At 37.8% G+C, this 16,284-nt stretch overlaps 1 protein-coding gene across 2 annotated transcripts in view; it reads left to right on the forward strand.

The window, feature by feature from the left end:
• Nucleotides 1-775: 775 nt before the first annotated feature.
• LOC120147729 (serine/threonine-protein kinase EDR1-like) overlaps nucleotides 776-16,284 on the forward strand; it is a 49,418-nt gene continuing 33,909 nt past the window's right edge. The window contains exons 1-5 of one of the 2 annotated variants that reach the window (XM_039161034.1): nucleotides 776-796; nucleotides 1,481-1,878; nucleotides 4,398-4,616; nucleotides 5,450-5,638; nucleotides 15,944-16,203. In XM_039161034.1, the coding sequence (XP_039016965.1) occupies nucleotides 1,618-1,878; nucleotides 4,398-4,616; nucleotides 5,450-5,638; nucleotides 15,944-16,203 (929 nt within the window). In that variant the 5' untranslated portion in view covers nucleotides 776-796; nucleotides 1,481-1,617. Of the gene's footprint in view, nucleotides 819-1,480; nucleotides 1,879-4,397; nucleotides 4,617-5,449; nucleotides 5,639-15,943; nucleotides 16,204-16,284 lie in introns of both variants that reach the window. The other variant, XM_039161035.1, reaches the window with a different exon arrangement.

A 16,284-nucleotide genomic window follows, 5' to 3' on the forward strand; every position in this document is an offset into this window, starting at 1 on the left:
ATACTTTACCTTAACTTTATAATATTTAATTTCCAAATGCTATATTTGAAATTTGAAAGTGATTCTCTCAATGTTGTACGACAGTTAAAGGAACATCGTGCAGCTCATTATGTGCTCGGATTTTATCTCTATGAGGCTCACCGACTCCTTGATGCTCACCCTTAAGTTACTGTTGGTTCTGTTCGCCGTGAGTTCAATGACTCCACTCATGTTTTAACTACCTATGCCTCTACTAAATGTTATGCCTTTGTATTTTGAAGCTGTTTTTTTTTTCTGTTTCTCTTTCATTATTGCTGCTATGATATTTTTTATTAATAAAGTCATTATTTACATTCAAATAAAATATCGAACGCTTACTCGTTTTAATTTATTTTAAAATTAAATTATTTTATTTTTTAAAAAGGAAAGAGATGAGAAAAGAAGGGTGATTCACGCGGGACGAAAGAGTGCAGGTTGGTGAGGCAACCCCATTGCCAGCTGGCTGTCGGGGAGAGGTCCCCAGATGCCCAGCCAGATCCCTCGACACGTGACTCACCACCCCCTCCTTCTCCCTACCTCTTTCCCCAAAATCTCATAACAAAAGAAACCCCATTGCCTTCTTCATCGATCAATCAAAACCAACTCAACACTTATTCAACACTAAATACAATCTATCTTTCATTTTAGATTTACATTTTGTATTTTCTTCTTAGGCTTCTCGTTTCACCCTTGCCTTTTTTATTCACTTTTCTGTTTCTATATAAAAAAATAAATTACTGGTTTCTTTTTGGGCTAATTCACTCAAGGAGGATCTGAGGTTCCAATGCTATCGGATTAGCGTAATGTTTTAGTTCGTATTTTCAGAATGCGTTGCTGATTTTGATTTGTTTCAACTATTTATCAAATCGCGTTCCCCTCTTTATAGATCTTCTAATTTGATGTATATTTGAGTTTCTTCGTGATTCATGTTTCTTTTTTGTTTATTAGATTTTAATCACTCGAGAGAACTCCTGATTATTTTCCAAAAACTGGAATGAATATATGTTCTTTTTGGCGGGGAAGAATTTAAGTTTCATTTTAGGGTTGTTTTGGTTGCTACTTTGCTATGTCGTACGAGAGTGATTATTAGTCGATCATCTAAACGATTCTTCTAATTTTATAAATGGGGATTGTTTCATGCTGAATATATCGTTATCTTAGCAGAAAATCGTTTCTGGGATGGGTTGGCTTAAGAACTTGTGAAATAATGATAAGCAGAAATTCTAGATGTATGCATATTGTTAGATTTTAATTAGGCCTTTTTATTTGAAGCTGAAGGATATTTTGCATTGTATAGTACTTTCACAATTTATTTTCTTGGTTTATGCACTTTCCTCATTTGTCTGTAGGCGTTTCCCCTTTGAAAATCGTTGTTTGACTTTTTTATTTTGATAATAGGGTGTTAGACTCTTATTGAAATCAGAAGAATTTATCCATTTGGTCTAATGGTTTTGGTCTGCAGGTCTGATGGCCTCCAGCACAAACAAGTCATTACAAAAGAAGCTCCTCATCATATATTATGTTGCCTGAATACTATTCCTAGATTGAAAATAACTTTTATGGGGTGAGGGGTAGTGCGAATATGGTTTTGCATTTCGCATGCTTGAGGAAATGGAGGATACACGAGATGATGCAGGGTCAGCAGAGCAAGGGTCTTCTAATGCAACCTGGTGGTCGTCAGATTTTATTGACAAGTTTGGTTCTGTTTCTTTGGGTTCTCAAGGAGAGAGTTTGAGTAACAGGGAATCTCCTAGAAATTTTGAGCAATATGGATTGGCATCTCAGACAGCATCACAGATTTTGTGGAGTACTGGAATGCTTTCCGAACCCATTCCAAATGGCTTCTATTCCGTCATTCCGGTGAGGATTGATTTATGTCTTTTGTAATTAATAGTACCTCACTTGCTGCTTAACTATTCTTGTTCTTAGGTTGAAACTGAGGTTCATAAGATAATGGGTTTTTACTTCTTCCCCGTCTTTCTCTGCTATTTTCTCTTACTTGTACTAGTTTTTTAATTGTATTTACTAATAATATACTTCTTGAGGAGTTTATTTCCAATTTCATTTTTCGGGATACATATTGCTTTAAAACCTTATTGTTTAGATTAACTTCGAATGAAATTCGAAAAATGAAGGAAAATACTAGACTTAATGTTATAGACATGTTTGGAACTATTCAAAAGTGGGGAACTTATTAGAACTATAAAAGAAAGTTTAGGGACTTCACGTGTCTTTTACCCTAAGAAATTTATATCATATACTTTAATTGAGCAAAATGACATTGAATAGCTTATTGAGATATCTGTTGTTGGATTCAACAAATTACTTAAAAGGTATTAGGGTGAGACGGTAATACGGTCGGGAGCAAACTGATTTTTGCTATTGATACATTCATTAAGGTCTTTACCACTTGCTTTTGGAGATATTGATTTTTTTTCTATTCATAGATTTATTGAGGATCTTTACCACGTTTTTTATGCAAATGTCACAAGTTATTGCACAAGATGTCGTTTGTTGATGACATAGGATAGGAATACAATATGTTAAAATGACAGGGCAATGATGTTTATAGATTAGGGGTTAAAATTCATTCATTAGTGACAAAAGCTTTCATTGCTAGTTGCCTCATCACCACATGGGTGGTCTTGTGATGAATACCAATCTTCCCTTTTTCCACCAAAGAGGAAACCAATGGGGATTGGGATTTGGTACTTATGGTAAGAGGAATTTAGGTGAAATTTGTAGCAAAGTTAATGAAGAGCCATCTGTATCTGATAATTGATCTTTAAAGAATTCCAAAAAATGGAAAAAACTTGAATAACTTCTGGAAAATGACTATGGTATCTTTGATCTCAAGTATCTTTCATCTGTAAGGTATTAAGTTATATTGATGAGAAAGCAAAGTAAGCGGAAGTTTTATTTACTGATCTCAAGGATCTTTCATCTACAAGGTACTAGTTTTACTTTTGGGGACAAATGTAGGAGTGAGTTGTTCAGAGGATTGAATCTAAGTGGGATACCATCCCTTTTTCTAGGTGAAAAGTAGGATGGTTCCTTGTGTTCCAGTTTGTTACTGTTAGTGGAACACTACAATGTGTTTTAGAGAAGGATCATCTTGATGTATGTTTGCATCTTGCCTAGACCAACCTAAGTTTAATGGAGTCTCCATTATAATAACTATAAATAAAGCATCAAATCATGCACCTTAAAATTTGTAGAACGAAAAGAGAACATTTTAGGCCCTTATTAATCCTTATATCCAAAATTTTTTGGTATAACTATCGGTATTCAATTTATTAATCGACTACTGCAGAGGCCCAATATGGGGGTGACCCTCCCAACCCAATTTGCTCCATTTGCCAAGATTCAAACCCCTAACCTCGCTTAAGAAACCTAGTGTCTCATCACACTAGACCAACTGGTTGTTGGTCTTATATCCAAAATTTAATAGACTGGATATGCTATTACTGCGAGGTTGTAAGATTGAGCAATGCTGCATGTATCAAAATATTGTTTGTTTCAATTTTTTTTTCAAGAATGAAAGAGCAAAGAACACCATCTAAAAGAATTAGGCCTTGTTGACGATGCACTTCCTTTTAACCAATTGAATTTTTTTTCTCCTTCAAATACACTCCAATGTATATATCATCTAAAACTTTTCACTTGGTTCTGTAGTTTTCAACTGCATATTTTCTCTAACTCTGCATATCATTTTATAGTCAGAGTCCTTAATGATATTTGATCAAACCCACAACTGAGAACTGAGCAGTGTTATCTGGTACATCAGCTATAAGATTTCTGTTGTCATTGACAGCCATGCTCTCCTGAGTGGCTGATTGCTCCTAAAGCAGACCCTTGACAGTTTATGCATGAAAATATGCTTTAGAATTCAATTCCTTGGCAGTGCTTCTATGCTGAGAAGTCTCATGCGATTCTAAAGAAAAATAATTTTTTTTCTAGGATTTGATGATTATTAACTTGTAAGGACTCTGAAGTATTTTGCAACTGTACTTTTCTAGGAAAACTGATGATATAATCATATAAAGAGATGGAAATTAATTGCTTATGAAAGATTTGGTGGTGCTAACTAGTAAGAACTGTGTAGAATTAACGTTTAGCAGGTATTTAGCAGGTTTTCTTTACACTTCCTACTCGGATGCTTTGACCGTTGTCAAAGAAACCTGGCCAGTCACTTCTGCAAAGGATTCTGTGGAGTCCTTGAAATGTGAAATCGTAAAACTATTATTGTACCCATTTAATGCTTTTATCTGGATGATATATGGCTCATATATTGCTGGTGAAATGACTCTAAAACATGGCTGAAGTATGCATGTAGATTTCCATTTGTCCTATTTGTATGAGTAATTCTTAAGTTCAAGTATTACTACTCTCAGGATAAAAGGCTTAAGGAGCGATTTGATACTATTCCTACATTGGAAGAGCTTCATGTTTTGGGTGGAGAAGGTTATAGAGCTGATACTATTCTTGTTGATGCTGAGAAAGATAAAAAACTATCTATGCTGAAGCAGTTGATTGTGGCACTGGTTAAAGGATTGAACTCAAATCCAGCTGCAGTGATTAAAAAGATTGCCGTATTGGTGAGAATAGTTTGATATTTTTTTTCTTTAGTCCTTTTTCTTTCAATCTTGTCCCACCATTCTTATTGTCCATATTTCAGATTGCTTTGTTCTATTGTCATTAACAACATATGGCTAGATGCATCTATTTATGTTTCTGTTAGCAGATTGATTCAATATTCTTTTCTTTATCTCGTTTTGAAAATGAATTTCCTTTATATGCAAACATAGTCAATCCTTAATGCATGGGCTGTAATTGGACCATTTAGGTGTAGGGTATTTGCCATATTTGAAAAAGAATTCCTACTGTGCCACTTTGAACATATTTCAGCTTCTTCTAGTGGCATATAGGATGTAATAAAATAAGTAGTAGTTATTTCTCTTTCAGTGCAAACAATTTGCTACTGATATTTGCAAAATGTATGCAGTATTTGTTTCTCATAGAATTCAGGCAATTTAAGGAAACCTGCCTGAAATAAATCTGGTTACAAAAAACTGGTGTTATATTTGTGTTTGCACCATAGGAGGGTCATTACATTTCTTGAATAAAGTTTCTAAATTTGGAATTCAGTTATTTCTAAACGTTGATAATGTATATTCTTAGGTTGGCATATAGATTAATTTCAGTTTTGCACATTAGCTCAAATAAATAAATACGACTTAAAACCCACAGTCAAAGCTTGCTGCTTTAACCTTGTACAATGGGAAAAGAAATTAACTTCTTATTCTTCGTCAATTCCCTTTCATACTCGTATTCCTGCTGGAGCTCCATTATAAGCATTTATTACATCTTTTCAATTCTAATTTGGTTGTTTAAACTTAGTTTCTCTTTGTAATTCCTGATTTTTACCTAGGTTGCTGATGTTTACAAACGTACAATTGTGGAAAGTCCAGCAAAAGCTGCACTAGAAGTAAACTCCTACATATTTGAGAACCGAAGTGTCCAGATGCTGGGGCAAGTAAAGAATGGTTCATGTCGTCCCCGAGCAATTTTGTTTAAAGTTTTAGCAGACACTGTCGGGCTTGAAAGTAGGCTCATGGTGGTAAGATCTTGTATTACCATGTTCTATTGTAGGTCAGACTAAATGATTCATTTCTTTCATATATATATCATATATCAATTTCCAGTTTCTAAACTTGTAAAACTAACTTGAATGAAATAGAAGATTTCCCAAGACCTTAACGGTGGCCTATTGTTAAATCTATAACTGAAAGGCTGTCTTAATTTTTTTTATAAGAAGGGAAGGCCTCGTTAAAAACCCCCTTCATGATTAATGGAGCGCCTAGAGGTGCTCTTTAATCGGCCGAAAGAGGAAAAGAGTGCCTTATAATTCATTAATAACAAAAAGGATACATAAAGTTTAAAAACATCCGAAATCACCCCTTATAAAACAACACGAAAACAGAAAACAAACATCCCCAGCAACAACACTCTAATTAGCCCATTCCAGCCTTAGCTAAGCCATCTGCCTCAATATTAGCTGTCCTAGCACCCCCATCAAATTACACCCTCCAAATCTTTTAACCTATTTGCAATATCCTTGATAATTGTAACATACACATCTGGACATCTATCAAAATTCTGGACATCTATCAAAATTCTTAACCCATTCCACTGCCAACTTACTATCACTTTCAATTATCAACCGTGCCTTAATACACCCTCGAAAAGTCTCAAAGAAAGTTAATCCCTTCTGAACAACCTTTAGCTCCATCAAAGCAGGACACTGATTGCTGCATCTACATTCAATTTGATGAAGCCCTTAGGAGGAGGGGACTAAGGTAACTGTGAGACAATTGATTTGTTGAAGGACGAACATAAATCCCCTAGGGAAGGATCACTGACGAGAGAGTCCTTAGGAATAGAAACCTCTTTGAACTTAGCTAAGAACCATGAAGCAAGCCTAAATCTTGTCGTGAAAAATAAATCGGTTTGGTCTAACTTCCCCCCTTCAAACACAATGGCATTCCTGAATTTCGAAATGGTACATAGAACGACACTCGGAATAAAGGGCCAAATAAAAGAATTAGACTTCAAGTCTTCCCAAGCTAAAAGAAAACTGTGCATTTTCATGAAAAACCGAATTGAATCTCCAAAACTTCAGGAATTTATTCCATAATGTCCACGCAACAGAGCAGGAAAAGAATATACGAGAGGAAGATTCCTCTGCCAACTTACAAAATGGACATAAAACATCCACAATTCCGGAAACCCTTCTCTTAATTAATTGTGTCTTCATTGCCAATTTTGAAGAACAACATGCCACATAAAAGACTCCACTCTTGGAGACACCAATCCCCTCCACATGACGTTCTTCCAAAAAGGAACAACCTCCAAACCCGAAGAGCACGACTTAGCACACGAATTAACAAAGTAGACACCAACCCCATTACCTCTCCATATTAGACCATTTTTCGACACTTCAGACAGACTAAATTTAGAAATGATAGACAACAAATCTGACCACTGTTCCAATTCCCAGTCATTCAAGTTTCTCCTCAACTGTACATGCCAAAACCAACCTATTGATCGAAACTCACCAAACTCCATTAATTTACCTTTCTGATTTGAAGAAAGGGAAAACAATCTAGTGAAAACAACTTTGAGAGGAGAGTCCAACGCCCAATTCTCCTGCCAAAACCGAATATTCTCTCTATTGCCCACTTGGACTTTACACAGGTTGCAAAACTTGGAACCAAACAAGTCTTCTTTAAAATGATTATTCACAACCGATTTCCAAAGCCAAGAAGCTTGAGCTGGAATCTTGTTGTTAAACAATAATAAGGTCGAGTCGAGATTGTACTTGATGCAAATCATCTCCCTCCAAACGGAATTTTTATCATTAACAAACCTCCAAGACCATTTTCCTAACAGAGCTCTGTTCATAACATATAGATCCAACACACCCAGTCCACCCTCATTCTTGGATTTGCACACAGTGGACCATTTAACCCAATGAATCTTATTTTTCTCAATTCCTCCGCCCCATAAAAACTTTGCCATAATGGAATTAAGTTTTTTATTAACCGAAGAAGGAATCATAAATAAGGACAAATAATAAAATGGAAGTGAACAGAGAACCGCCTTTACAAGACCAATCTCCCTGCCAATGAGAGTGTTGATGCCTTCCAACTGGCAAGGTTCTTGTAAAAATTTTGGACAACCGAATCCCATAGGGCTGATGAATTTCTGTTTGCACCAAGAGGTAGCCCAAGGTAAGCTGAAGGAAAACTTCCAACTGAACAACTAATAGCCCTCACCCACTCCTTGACCTCCTCTTCACTAGTATTTATACCAAATAATATGCTTTTATTGAGGTTCAGTTGAAGACCAGACATGACTTAAAAAACTCTTAATACCCTCTTAACATTTAATATCTGCATCTTCGAGGCACCACAGAAAATGATGAGATCATCTGCAAATTGCAGATGAGATAAGTTAAAAGAACCCTCATTCCTACCTATTACCAAACCACAGAACAACCCCGCAGAAACCGCCTTAAGAAGCAATACATTATGGGTTTAAGGAATAATGTTGTTGGTATGGGGAAGATTCCTTCGGAATTCGAGGATGTGGTGGAGCACGAGATTGTGTTGGAACACGCGGCGAGAGAGTCAGTTTTTGAAAGAAGCGAAAGTTGTAAGTCTGCACGTGATATAGTGGGAATAATGGATTTTTTTGATTCGTCCAACTTGGATGGTCAGTTAAAGGCAAAGGTGATGAAGACCGTGATTAACATTATCAAAAAGCGTGCTATTAGTAATTCCAAGGGTGTGGAGGCCCAACAGGATGGGATGTGATTGGCAATTTGGATGAAAGAGCTAAATCAGGGTGTGTAGATAAGGATTTGGAACAGATTCTTAGAGTATTGGAGGGGAATTTAACTCTTCCCATTCCTTTGAAGAGAGAGATTCGTCCAGCTTTGGAGAAAGAGTCTACAGCTGGGTTTTTTGCCCTCTTCGTGTGGAAGCTCCTGGATGTTGTGTTTTATTTTGGCTTCTTTGGTTCTAGTCAGCTGTACTTTTTGGTCTTTATTTTAGGAGTTTTGTTTTCTGGTGCCTTTCGAGCCAAGAGTTAGGCTTTCAGTCGGGTCAGTCCTTTAGAGGCTGTTGCGGTTGATATGTTGGATTATGTTGAGTTTTGTTGCTGCTGTGGGGGTGTTTTCGGTTGTTTTATGGTGTTATGTTTTATGTAGGGGGTCGATCTCTGGATGTATATTAGTTTTTTTATGTTTAATGAAATCCTAAGGCACTCTTTTCCTCCTTCCGCTGATTAAGGAGCTTATCTATAAGTCCCTCTAATCAAGGAGGTTTTTAATAAAGCTAAAAAATGATGAGTGAGAAAGATAGAGAGAGAGAGTGAGAGAGTGACAGGTCGTTCATCCTCCGTTGAGGAATGGACTGTTTTTGTTGATAATCTTAGTAAGAGAGTTACTAGAAGTGAGTTAAGAGAGATTTTCAACTATTATGGAAGAGTTGTGAGGGTCTTTATTCCAAGTTTTACAGCTAAACCGAATTATAAATCATCGACGTTTGCTTTTGTGCAATTTGCGTTGGAGGCTGGTAGAAGAAGAGCAGTTCAAAACGTTAACGGAACGTTGATTGACGGGAAGAGAGTCTCAGTGGGGGTCGCAAGGTATAAGAAGGATATGAGGAGAGAATTAGATGGGAAAAATTTCAGAGGGAAGGAAACAAGTCAATTGGAGAGGTCAAAGGTAAGCAGCAGGTGGTTATGGAAAAACCAAGAAGCTTGAGGGATGACCGATCGTTCAAGGAGGTAGTGGAAGCGAATAATAGTGGGAGGAGGGACCAGGAATTAGTGGAAAAGAAGGGAGGTCATGACAAGAAAGTAAATGGATTAAGGGATGTATGGAATATGCACATTCCTACTGAAGATTCACATTGGGTGAAGAATGCTTTAACAGGGGTTATCAAGTATCCCTTTAAGCTCGAGATGCTGAGAGAGGCTATGCAGAATGAGGGATTCGAGGTTAAAATTGTAAGTTGGGGTTATGTTCGGAATGATTGTATTGTTATGTTCAACTCTAATGAAGAGTTCGTAAAGGCATGGTCGAATTGCCGAGAGAAGTTGTCTTCCTGGTTTCATTGGTTATCTCCGTTGTTGAATGAGGAAGGTGTTCCTTTGGCGTATTGCATGGTGGAGTTGGTCGGATTACCTTTTCTGTGCTGGTCTGAACCCTTCTTGGAGAAACTTGCAGGTACGTGGGGGGAGTTCGTAAGTATCATGGAGGAGACTAGAAAGAAAGTAGACCTCTCTGCAGCGAGATTATTGTTAAGGGTAGCTAGTCCGTTTGACATACCCGAATTTACAAATGTAGGGTCTTATGGTAGATCCTTTAAAGTTAAAATTAATTCGGGATTGAAGTGTACAAATTTTTCAGTTGTAATAGAGGAAGAGATGCAGAAGGCCTCAGATGATGGTTACGGTGTTGCTCTTTCGAAGGAGGAAGAAGATGGAAGTTCAGAGAAGGAAGAAGTCAACAGGGAAAAATCAGAAGAGGAGGTTCGGTCAAAGGAGGGCACGTGGCTTCAGCAAACACAAGATAGTGGGAGGTTTAAAAGTGATGGGGAACTTTCTATGAAAAAGAAATCATACACGGATCTCAGTACTAACGGGTTGACTGATAAATTTGAATTTGAATCTAACCCTATAAGGGATTATGCAGGCCTTGGGCTGCGAGGGGAAGTGGATCATATTCTTTCAGCCCAATCTGATTCTAATTGGGATTCTTATTCCCCAGTCACTAAATTAATTCCTGCTGGGCGGGAAGTAAATTTCAAGCAGGGTGGGCAAGTTAAGTCTGTTAATGATTCAGGTGAGAAGGATAGAAGCAAGTTAGTTGAGGAGGAATTGGCGGGAGTCCTTGAAGCTGAAGCTTCTGTTCCGGGTGAGATAGAAGAAGGAAAGGTGCTGCAGGAGGAGAAGTCTGGAAGCAATGAGAAGGTTTCTAAATGCTGGAAACTGGGTTATCCTGTTCCAGTTGGTTTGACAGTTAGATGTGATCATGAAGGAAGAAAGGGTATTGGTCGCTATGCTAGAGTATATAGAAGGAAAAGAGTTAGACGAATTAGGCCTCGTTCCAGTAAAACGGCTGAGGTCATTAGTTCAGAGGTTATTCCAACTCTAGATCAGAATTTTTCATAAGGCAAAAATTTCCAGCATTTTTCTTCGGATAATAGAGAAAATGGGAAGGAAGAATTTTTCAATGGTTCTGTTGATAATCAGAATAATTTTTTGGACATTACTGAGGGCCTGGAAGTGGTTTCTTTTTTCGATTCAGGGAGAGGAAGAAGTATTAGAAGGGAAAGAAGAGTTCTTACCAGGGAAGCTGTAGACTTGGTCAATATTTCCACTGTCTTTTCACCCCAATTCTCAAAGTTGGTGGAGGAAGCAATGGCCACTTGGGAAGTTTGTCAGTTATTAGGTATTTCTTTCAAGGAGGGGAAGAAGACTTTCATTGATAAAATCTTAAGTCTTCAGAAGGGTGCGGAGGATGTTAAGGAAGGTTGATATGCAGGTTTGGCGGTCAAGGGTGAGTTGTTTTGGGAGTGTAGTCTTCTCATGAATAAACTAAGTATTTTTTCGTGGAACATTAGAGGGTTAGGTAGGAGGGAAAAGTCAGTAGCAGTAGCAAAACAAGTGAAGAAGTTAAAACCGATTATGATTTTTATTCAAGAATCTAAATTGGAGCATTGTCATGTTTCGATTTTAAGGAGGATAGGAGGTAATTTGTTAAAGGGTGTGCTGGTATCTCCAGCTCAGGGGTCTAAGGGTGGTTTAATTAGCATGTGGAATGAAAATGTGTTCAAGGTCACTGTGCAACATGTTCATAGAAGATTTTTGGCTTTAGTGGGGAATTTTATGAACTGTCAAAAGGAGTTTGTTTTTATTAATGTTTATGGTCCTGCTATTGAGTCTGAAAAGGAGGAATTCTATGGGGAACTGCTGAATTTTGTTGTTTCGTTGAATCTGCCATTGTGTATAGGGGGAGATTTTAATGCGTACCTAGAAACGGATGAAAAACATGGGAGATCACAAAATTGGCATGCAATAAATATTCTTAGATCTTTCGTACATCAAGCTAATCTCATTGACTTGCCCATGTCAGGAGGATCTTACACTTGGTGTAGTAATAGAGAATTGGCTACATGGGTTAGGTTAGATCGGTTCCTTATTTGTGGAAGTTTTCTTGACAGTTTTCCTTAGATTTCGCAAAGCCTTTTACCGCAATCAATTTCAGATCATCATCGAGTATTGCTGGAAGATTTCTGTCTTAATTGGGGCCCTAAACCTTTTAGGTTCTTCAATTATCTTTTAGAGGATCAATGTTTTGATGAATTGGTTACAAATTTTGTGGCAGTAGAGAAGAAGAAGGTAAATAGTGGTGGTATTTTTAGGTTGTTACAAGCTGCAAAAAAGAAGATAAGAAGATGGTCAGGCATTAGTTATTTAGGGCTGGCAGAATCTATCTCGTCTCTTGAAATGAAGATTTTTGACATGGATTTAAAGTCACAAGGAGGCAGGTTGTCATCGGTGGAGAGGGGTCAGGTGGTTGAATTCAGGAAGGAGTTATGGAGTTTGCTAAGGATAGAGGAGAGTATTTGGTGCCAAAAATCAAGAAATAGATGGCTCAAAGAAGGTGACAAAAACACGAGGTTCTTTCACCTTAGTGCTATGAAACGGAATAGAGTCAATTCTATCCATTCATTGAAAGTAGAAGGGGAATTAGTCTCGGATCCGAGAAAATTAAGAGGCAGTGTGTTTAATTATTTCAAGACTGCTTATTCGAATATTTCAGCCTTGGAGGTAGAGGGCCTAAATTTTGATTTTCTGAAGTTAACAGCAACCCAATGTGCTTTTTTGGAGGAGGAATTTTCAGAGCAAGAAGTGTGGCATGCAATTTCGTCTTCTGATAGCTCAAAAGCTCCTGGTCCAGATGGTTTTACCTTGGGGTTTTACAAGAAATATTGGAAGGATCTCAAGGAGCATATTATGAAGTTTTTTTTCAGATTTCTATTATGGGAAGGATTGGTCTCATGGAGTAAATCATGCCTTTATTACCTTGATCCCTAAGAAATGTAATCCGGAGTGTATTGAAGACTATAGACCAATTAGTCTTGTGGGAAGCCTATATAAAATTCTCTCTAAAGTTTTTTCAAAGAGACTGATATCTTGTGTCAAGGATATTATCAGTCCTACACAGTTTGCTTTTATTCCGGGTAGGCAATTGATGGACTGTGTTTGTTTAGCTAATGAAGGTATCGATTATTGGAGGAAACAAAGGCTTCAAGGGGTTGTTTTTAAAGTGGATTTCAGCAGAGCATATGATACAGTTGAATGGAAAATTCTTCTAAGGTTAATGAAAGATATGGCTTTTGGTGAGAGGTGGTGTTCTTGGATTAACCAGTGTATTTCGACTGCTTCAATATCGGTTTTAGTAAACGGGTCTCCTACAGAAGAGTTTCCCATTGCAAAAGGTTTAAGGCAAGGGTGTAGCCTTTCTCCTTTGCTGTTTAATGTGGTTGGGGAACTTCTTCATCTGATGTTGTCTAAAGTAGTGGATTCGGGTCTCTTTCAAGGGTTTTCTTTTGGTGAGAATCATTCCTCATTTTTGTTGTCCCATCTTCAGTTTGCAAATGATTTAATTATTTTCTGCCAAGCTTCTATTACCCAGATTAAGAATGTTAGTAGAGTTTTGAGGATTTTCAGCTTGATTTCGGGACTGCATATTAATTTAGCTAAGAGCAAACTTTTTGGTATTAATGTGGAGAATGATATCCTTGAAGATTGGGCTAGGGAGATTGGATGTTCTATAGGTACATTTCCATCGGTTTATCTTGGACTTCCGTTGGGGGCGTCAAAGAATTCAGAGAAGTTGTGGGATCCGGTGATTGACAGTTTTTCAAAGAAGATGGCAGGTTGGAAAGCTGTTTCGTTATCTATGGCTGGCCGATTGGTGCTAATCAAGTCTGTTTTATCATCTCTCCCTATTTTTTTCCTATCCATTTTTAAGTTGCCCTCTACTGTCTGTCATCGGTTAAATTCCTTGATGTCGATTTTTTTATGGGGAGGAGGGGTCGAAAAGAGGAGAATGCATTGGGTGAGGTGGAATACTATCTGCAGGCCGTTGAGTGGAGGAGGCATGGGTGTTGCTGATTTGAATCTAACAAACCGAGCGCTGCTGGGAAAGTGGGTATGGAAATTTGCTAATGATAAAAATTCGTTGTGGAAGAAATTCTTATGTAGCAAACACGATGTGAGCTGTCATTCCATGGATATTTCTAAGGTCCTTTCTCCAAAAGACTTTTGGATATGGAGGGGAATTGTGAATAATTTTATTAAGGATGATGCTATTGGTGGTTGTCTCCGATCTCATGCTAAGCTTCAAATAGGTAATGGCAAATCAATTTCTTTTTGGAGCGATTTATGGATTGGGGAGTTACCTTTGAAACTGCTTTTCCCAAGGATATTTGCTCTTTCTACAAATAAATTGGGTACTGTAGTGGATTTTGGTAGTTTTGATTCGAATGGATGGGGATGGAATATTCAGACGAGAAGGAGTCTTTGTGATTGGGAGATTGAGCAGTTGGCAGAGTTACTGGATATGCTTAAAAACATTAATCTTTTGGAGCATTTGGAGGATTGTTTGTTGTGGGATGGTTCGGGTGAGGGTCTGTTCTCAGTTAAAGCTTGTAGGAGAGTTCTTTCTTCTTCTCTTGATGATTCTTTTCAATGGCATAAGTGTGTTTGGCAGGGTTTAGTTCCCCCTTGAGTGGAGACTTTCCTTTGGCAACTATCCCACCAAAAAGTTGCAGTGAGAGTGGAACTGTTGAAAAGAGGGGTTCATTTAGGGGAAAACACTCTCTGCCCTTTTTGTAATCAAAGGGATGAATCAGTTCAGCATTTATTTATTTCTTGTTTTGTTTCTTGGGATTTGTGGACTAAGCTTTTAGGGTACTGGGGTATTCAGTTAGCTATTCCAAAAGACCCTCCTAGTCTGCTCTGTTTGTGGGCTGCTTTGAGGCCTAATTCTGCTATTTGGAAGTTTATTCCAGGGGCTGTTTTTTGGTCCATTTGGAAAATGAGAAATGAGTTAATTTTTGAAGAAAGAAAACTAGACAGAATTTTACTGTTTTTCACTGTTCGTTTAAGGTTAGCCAAATGGTTTTTTAGCAAAGTATCCCCTATTCTCTATTCAGGTAGACTCTCTAATTGGTGATCCCTCTTTGGCTGACAATTTTTCTGCTCCTAAGGTTCTGAACAGCATTGTGTACTGCTGGAATCCTCCTCCGGTGGACTATTTTAAGATGAATGTGGATGGGGCTGTTTGCTGTGTTGGGATGATGGCGGGTATAGGAGGAATTCTCAGGGATTGGAATCGGGTTACTCTTCTTTCATTCTCTGAAAGTGTCGGGCCTACCACACCTATTCTAGCAGAACTTAAAGCTATCAAAAAAGGCATTGACATCTTTGTTTCTTCAGATTGGGTGTTGAAGGGCAGGCTTATTATCGAATGTGACTCAAAGACAGCAGTGGATTTGATCATTAATCAAGTTTCTGCCCCGGTTTTTCTGTCTAATTTTGTTAAGGAAATTGTGGCTTCTGTTTCTTTAATTCATGCTATTGTCAGGTGGATTCCTAGGAGTTGTAATTGTGAAGCTGACAAGTTAGCGAAGGAGGGAATTGGGTGATTGTAGTTATGGATTTAGTTGGTTTGTATGCTGTAGAGGAATAGTGTGTCAGGAGTGTTTTATGTTGGTAGTATTTGGCTGGAGAGTTCTTAAGTTTTATGTAAAAGTTTTATATTTAATAAAATTATGTACTCTTTTCCTCCTTCAGCTAGTTGGTTCTTGCCTATGGGCAAGGGTCTACTAAGAGGGAGGTTTTTAAAGAGGCATTCTATTCCTATCAAAAAAAAAGGAGGTTTTTAATGAGGCCTTCAATTCCTATAAAAAAAAAGTTGAACAACAGTGGAGATAGGGAGCAACCCTGTCTAAGACCCTTTGCCATTGGAAATTCCTCAGAAGGAACCACATTAACCAAAACTGACACCGAGGCTGTTGTTACACATTTTCTTATCCAACTGCTCCATTTGATTCCGAAACCCATCTTCTCCATCACTTTAAATAGAAGAGGCAAATCCACCGTGTCATAGGCCTTCCTGAAGTCCACCTTAAACACACAACCCTTAATTCCTTTTTTCCTCCAAAAGTCAACTCCCTCATTAGCAATAAAAGAACAATCCAGGATTTATCGACCTGGAATGAAAGCAAATTGGGAAGAACTGATGGGGCTGTCTCAATATTTTCTTATGTCATTCTTTCAGGGTTTGCCAAATGATGGGGCTGTTGAGTGTGCAGATTCATATAAGCACATGTCTGTGATGGTTGTGTTAAATTCTGTGGAGCTACTGGTTGATCTTATACGTTTACCGGGTCAATTGATGCCACGATCAACAAGGGCTATTTTTATGACCCATATTTCACCAGCAGGGGAGAGTGATTCTGCTGAAAATGATTCATGTGATTCACCGATGGAGCCAAACAGTCCTCTCTATGGATTTTCTGAGAGAGTTGATCCTGAAAGGTCAGTGAATGGTGTTTGAAACATTCCAAAGTTTTTTCCAACTTTTCTTTATGAGTTGTTTAGAAAGTTGCTGTCCTTTTT

Source organism: Hibiscus syriacus, unplaced genomic scaffold (genome assembly GCF_006381635.1).
Source record: "Hibiscus syriacus cultivar Baekdansim isolate YM2019G1 unplaced genomic scaffold, ASM638163v2 tig00110940_pilon, whole genome shotgun sequence".
Taxonomy (NCBI): Eukaryota; Viridiplantae; Streptophyta; class Magnoliopsida; order Malvales; family Malvaceae; genus Hibiscus; species Hibiscus syriacus.